This window comes from Phoca vitulina, unplaced genomic scaffold, assembly GCF_004348235.1.
Source record: "Phoca vitulina isolate PV1807 unplaced genomic scaffold, GSC_HSeal_1.0 scaffold2, whole genome shotgun sequence".
Classification (NCBI taxonomy): Eukaryota; Metazoa; Chordata; class Mammalia; order Carnivora; family Phocidae; genus Phoca; species Phoca vitulina.
Genome location: NW_022589705.1, coordinates 72,368,732 through 72,374,976, shown reverse-complemented (window position 1 = coordinate 72,374,976; position 6,245 = coordinate 72,368,732). Strand labels below are relative to the sequence as shown.

Genomic DNA, 6,245 nt, shown 5'->3' with positions numbered 1-6,245 from the left:
ATCAGGGTGGAGGCAGAGGACACTCTCCAAGGCTACACGTCTTCAAATCGGACCTGAAGGTCCTGTGTCTCTCTTCACCGCGCCCCAGCGGACTGTCAAGGATGAGTGCAGTGGGCCAGGGAGAAGGGGCAAGATGCAGCCTATCTGGGAGGGGGTGTAAGGTGCTTGCAGCAGGGAAACATTTCGTTCTGGTTTTCTAGTTTTTCTCTTCAACTTCCACGAGCAGTCTTAGTCCACACATACGGCCTGGAGTGAGGCTTGAGAGAACCATAATCTGCCCACAAGATGCTGGTAGGCATCAGGGAGGAACCCTGAGGAGACCAGCCGGGTTCTTTCAAGATACTGGCAGAAGCCTGAGTCTAGATGGCGAAGGGCACCAAGAGATTTAAAGAGAGGGCTCCATACAGTGAGGAGTTCTGCTCGAGCCCTGAGCGGTGTGAAGGGGACGATGCGAGGGAGGAGCTGAGCCCAGAACGCACTCATGCTTAGTAAGGGCAGTGAAGGCACCCCACGGTTTCCCCCGGGCCCTCCTGCATCTCCCCCAGCACTTCCACAACACCTAGGGTTTATCCCTGTGGCTGTGCCTTTCGTGCTTCTTACTTAACTGACTCCCCCACTAGGCTGTGAGCTCTTAACTTCCAGTGGCTGCTACAGGGTGGGAGCTGGGTTCACCGAACGACCAAACAGCGGTCACACCACGTCAGCAGCCCTGCTGCCCGGAGGTGTTCATTCCAATCCCCCACCATATACTGTACGTCCGCCCGTGCACCTGGCTACACCCTGCTAATCCTAACATTTAGTGAGCACTTACTGTGTGCAGGCAGGGTGAAGTGTCGGTGGGGGTCCCCCATTCCTCGGTTCCATGCCTCCACTCAGGCAGACCTCCACAGAGCAACACTGCTGACGGCCCCACCTGCTCACTCCGCGCCGCCTGGAGAAGAAGCGACTTCCTGAACGGAACAACCTGCTTGAATTGGCGCCACCTGGCTCGTCCCGCAGGTCTGCCCGCTCGCAAGCAGGGTGCGCGCCGGTCTGCTCCCCACCCTGCAGGACGCTGGGTCCGGCAAAGCCGCCCGGGCAGACGAGGCTTGCAGCTTCCTGGCTCGGCCTGAGACTGGGTGGGTCTAATTCAGAGAAAGGCACTTTGTCCCAGTACAGCACAACTCATTTATCGAAGATGTACTTTTATCCATGTTAACGTCTCTGAAATCCGGATGCATCTTCCAACCAGATGGCATGACACAGCTGAATTGGCTGTGATGTTTTCTTAGTGGTACATCTCACACTCAACGGCATCTTAGATTCGAAGAAACATGGTAAGCAGCATTCTCCAGTCAGCCTTATCAAGGAGCCGGTATCTTGGGCTCCGTCTGTCCCAGGGAACGGTGCTCAACTGGTTCCGAGCACAGGAACGGAGGAAAGGGGTGTTCTTTACTGCCACCCCGCCGCCCCAGCCCCAGCCCCATGCACTCCCCCTGGCCTAAGCAAATAAATACGACACCTTCTCCAAGCTGTGAACGAACAGCCCGGGCCAGGGAGAACGGAAGCACTAGGAAGCCGGAAAGGGCAAGGGCTCACGTGGTGCGTGTGTGCATGTGTGTGTGCATGTGCGTGCACACGCGTGAGCACTCAGGCGGCGCTCCAGCATTCAGCCCGCACCCCCTCTCTGCCCTGATCACTGTCTCATCCCACCTTCCTCCCTTTGCCGCTCGCCCCCAAAGATTCCCACGCTCCACTCCTCGATCCTCTCATGTGGCTTCTGCCCCCCACGATTAAGGCCACTGTTAGGGGCTGAATTATGTCCCCTCGAAATTCATGGGTGGAAGTCCTAACCCCGGTACCTCAGAAAGTGACTATTCGGAGACAGGGTCTTTACAGGGGTCGTCAAGTTCCAGGGAGGTCATTCGGGTGGGCCAGTCTGGTTCGACTGGTGTGCTTCTGAAAGGGGAAATGTGGACATGGAAGGCGGGGTGAAGACGCGGGGAGAAGCCGTCTGAGAGCCCAGCAGAGAGGCCTAAGTCGTCGGGAAGAGCCGACCCTGCCAACACCCTGCTCGCCGACTTCTAGCCCCGGGGGCTGTGGGACTGAGCCGAGCTGGGCGCTGCAAGCTGCGGGCCTGCCGTTCCGTGAGGCAGCCCTGGGAACAGCACGGCGCGGGGAAGAGCCCCTGACAGCCGCCCCCACCCCCTCTGCTCACGCGGCTTCCCCGCATTTCACAGCCCCACTCACTGCCCCTTCGCCTCCATGGCTGACTGCTTCCTGGCTTCCCTCCATTGCTCCCTCAGGCTCTGTCTCCTGCTCTTCTTCACCTGCTGTCTCCCAGTGCAGACTGCCCCAGGGCTCCCTCTCCCCCCCCCCCCGGGGCTAGCCCAGGGCGACCTCCTTCTCACTTGGCTTCACCCCCCCACCCGCACCCCCACCCCAGGAGCCACGGCCCTCAGAGCTCCGCCTCTAGCCGGCATCTGTGCCAACTTCCAGGCCCAGCACCCACCCCTCTCCCAGACATCTCCACCTGCTCGCCTCAAACGCATCTAGAACCAAGCGTGTCATTTCCCGCCTTCCTCCCCCAACGCCTACCCAACCTGCTCCCCTCCCCGTGTGCTGTCTATCTCAGAAAATGGCACCAGCACCCGAGTATTGCTTCCCTTGCGTTACTACTCCCGAGACCAGGTGAGCTCCTTCTCTCCGCTCCCGGGCCACCCTCCCTAGACTGGGAGATCTTTCATGGCAAGGGCTGTTCAATTCATGTCTACACAGAGAGACCTCAGACTCACACTCTGGAGACACCCCACGGCGGTGGGGGACGGTGGAAACTTCCCACATAAGATCTTAATGGGTAAGCAATTGTCACTGAAAGAGGTACCATATCACAGACAAGTTTTTATTACTTTGTCCTGCATATAGAACCCACGAAATATAAAAACATGTCCAGAATTAGTCAAAGGAACCACCCCCCACCACCAGCCCCTTCCCTCCCTGGATGGGCTCAGATGGGGGAGCTGGAGGGTTGCAGGCCGCCTCCCTCTGTCCAGTGAACAAGTTCCATATAAAAATAGATCTGTAGAGAGCTCCCAGAGAGCCATCAGCCCGCATCCGTGCAGGGCAGAGGTCTGGGACCCCTCAGGATTATGGGACCTCACTCCTCCATGGAGGGGAGGTCTACCCTGGACACCGAAGTCCTGCCAACACAGCCAGGGGGGTCCCTCTGCAGAATAGCCGGGGGATGGGGAGGGGGCTTGGGCCTTTAGAGCATGACCGATGTAGCTGGAGATGGGGATGAGGCTCCCTCCACCCAAGACGGGACACTGGTCCTCATGCCATGTCCTTTCCGGGCTTGGGTGGGGGTAGGGGGCGAGCCTGGAGGGCAGCTGGCATGGGAATGGACCCCCCAGCCCTGTCAAGGGTGGAAGCAGTATCTCAAGCTTCCCCAGTACCCTCAAAGTCACTGACTGGGGCAGGTGCCCAGGAGGTGGGGAGCCGAGGGAGGGGCTCCAAGGAGAGAAGAGCCAAAGGCACTGATGTGAGGCACTGTCCCCCACCGTGGGTGCTCCCCAAAAATGCGCTGCATCTTCCAGCCTCCTGGCTTCTCATGCTAGCCCCTCTGCTTGGATGCCTCTTGTCCTAGGCCCTCCATCTTGGCCTGTGCAAAACTGCACCCACCCCAAGGACAGACACCCCCACCCCCACCTTCAAAGCCTTGTTGAACGTATGCATCAGCCTCTCAGCCGAGAAGCCTCTCCAGACACACCTCCATATACACAAATCACGAGACTGCCCATCTGCCCTCGGGCCCAGCGGCCCACAGACCCCGAGGTCTCCCGTGGGGCCCAGGGCACTTTTGGAAGGCATCCCTGTCGTACCTCTCAGTGCCTGAGCTTGTCTCCCCACCTGGGCTGAGCCCTCCACGGGCCAGCTTGATGTCTCATCCATCCCCTTCTCCTCCCCCTTGGCTCTTCCTTCCCACCCATCCCACCCACCCGCACACAGCCAAGCCCAGAGTAGGCATATGGCAGGGGTGACCTGGACAAACGCAGCCCCTGGAATCCTGTCCAGATCCAGCTGCCTTCCTCTTGTCCTCTGAAAGCCCTGGCCTCGTGATCACCACCGCCTCTGGGAAGCCCTTCTGGATAAGGAACTCTGGAGTTAGCTCAGTGTGGCCACTCCTGCCGGAGCCCCACAGAAGCCAGAGGGAGAAGGTGCTCCCCAGCAGGCTGAGGGGTGCCCAGGAGACAGCGCTTGCGAGAGGCGGTCACCTCAGAGTACCCGTAGGCTTCCTCGGGGAAAAGTGTTGGTATCACAAGGTAGGACCAAGGACTCTCTCTCCAGAGCCAACCTCAGCCCCAGACCGGGAGTTGGGGGCATGGGTTCCAACCCCAGCCCTGGCCCTGACTCCTCCACCAGCCTCCGTCATTTCTCTCTGCACAGTGTGGCTCAGAGCCTGTCAGAGAGGGAAGGTCCACCTCTGAAGATCTCTTCACCATCCCCTGGGGTGGAAGAGCAAAGCTCACGGGTCCTCCGGGGAGAAAACCTCTCCCCTCATGCTCTTCTCAGATGTCCCGGCCAGTGAATTTACAAAAAGGATGCAAACGGGAGGCCTCACTGGGCCTCAGGGGAGCACCAGAACCTTGATGGCCTAGCCAGGACCCTCACCCTCACCCTGAACTCTCAGCCCAGGGCAGGGGAGGCAGAAATCAGCTCCTGAGTCTGGGGCCTTGGGGTCCAGCCCCGGAGCTCAGCACCACCTTCGCTGCCTGGGCCTCAGGACCAGTGTGGCCGAGCCCATGCCCAGGGAGCCGAGGACCTCGCCTCTCCAGGCCCCTCAGGATGGGCTGCCAGGCAGAGGTGGTCCCTGCCAGGTCTCATGGGAGCTTATTAGGGACCCATGCTGTCAACTGGCCCATAAGTCTGTGGGAAATAGGGGCACCCACTGGGGTAGGCCCCAGGCCCCAGTGGGTGTGGAAGACAGAAAAACATGAACAAGGCTATTTAAAGCTAGGTCTTCCCTCTCCATCCTGCCCACCGTGGTCTCTGGGACCCTGCATTTCCTCCTGCTGTTATCTCAGGGGTTCTCCCCAGGGATTTAAATCCTCTGGCCAGGGGGACTGAGTCAGCCAAGGTGTTCAGACTGGGGAAAATGGGAGGAGTAGGCAGTGAAATGAGGGGACCTGTGGTCCCAAACAAGCTCTGGGCCCGAGTGCAGGGAGAGCGCGCTCACTTCCACCCCGCTGGGGTGCGGCGTGCCAGGGTCCCTGTGAGGGTTGGGGTCCTGGCCTGGAAGGACGGCGCGGCTCACACCTGCACCCCCTGGCCTTGCAGCTGAAGCATGCGTGCCCGCAGGGCGCTGATCCCGCTGAGGAGGGCCTCTCGATGTTCCACCGACGAGATGCCCAGGCTCACCAGGTCCCTGAAAGAAGGGCCGGTCAGACCCAGCTGGCTCGAACCCTCTTCTGCTCTCCCTCCCTCCGTCGGGACAGGGAAGGGCCCAGAATTAGGACAGGCTCGGGCCCTCCCAGACAGGTTCCTCAGACTCACTGGGCGGCCATGGCGGCCACGGCCTCCAGGCTCCCGTAGCCACCGGCGGTGAAGCTGTCCTTGTAGCGGCCCAGGTCCAGGGCCTCCAGCCATGCGCCCACGGAGCCGAAGGATGGAAAGGTGGAGAAGGCACGGTCCGCCAGGGGGGTGGGAGGCCTGGGGAGCAGAGGAGCTGTGGTCAGTCGGCAGCAGGGTTCTGGCGCCCAGACCTGGTCACTCTCCTGAGGAGAGGCCAGCCGAGAAAGGACAGGAGAAGGGGAGGGCGACCGAGCCCCAGGGCAGACCCGGCTCCACAGAGTGTGAGGCATCGTCAGAGCGGGTGTGGGTTTTGAGATACCCGGGCAGGTAGGTAGAGAGTGGGCTGCACCTGGGCCAGCTGAAGGTACTGGGAGTATCTAGGGGGTAGGACATACCTAGGACGGTTTGGGAGGTGACCCATGTTATATTTGGGACAAGAAATACTCATTTCACTTATTTTATTTATTGCTACTACAAACCTGCTCGAACTATTTCCACATGTATTCACCCAGTCAGTGGTCATTGTACTGGGAGGCGTGAGGCAAAACCCAGGACAAGTAGAATGACTAAGGTGGAGGACAAGGTCCATGTGTCTGAGGCAGGCAGAGTATCAGATCTATCTAGGCAACTGGGTGAGCGGCCCTACCTGGACAGGTGGGGTGGGACAGGTGGGGTAGACAGGTGGGGTGGGACAG

The 6,245-nt window shown here is 59.9% G+C and overlaps 1 protein-coding gene across 1 annotated transcript in view; it reads right to left on the bottom strand.

Annotated features, from left to right (window-relative positions):
• Window positions 1-2,698: 2,698 nt before the first annotated feature.
• Window positions 2,699-6,245, bottom strand: part of EPHA10 (EPH receptor A10) — a 40,357-nt gene continuing 36,810 nt past the window's right edge. The window contains exons 16-17 of the mRNA XM_032387520.1: window positions 5,533-5,688; window positions 2,699-5,404 (exon numbers count right to left, since the gene is read on the bottom strand). Coding sequence (XP_032243411.1) covers window positions 5,290-5,404; window positions 5,533-5,688 — 271 coding nt within the window. The 3' untranslated portion in view covers window positions 2,699-5,289. The remainder of the gene's footprint in view (window positions 5,405-5,532; window positions 5,689-6,245) is intronic.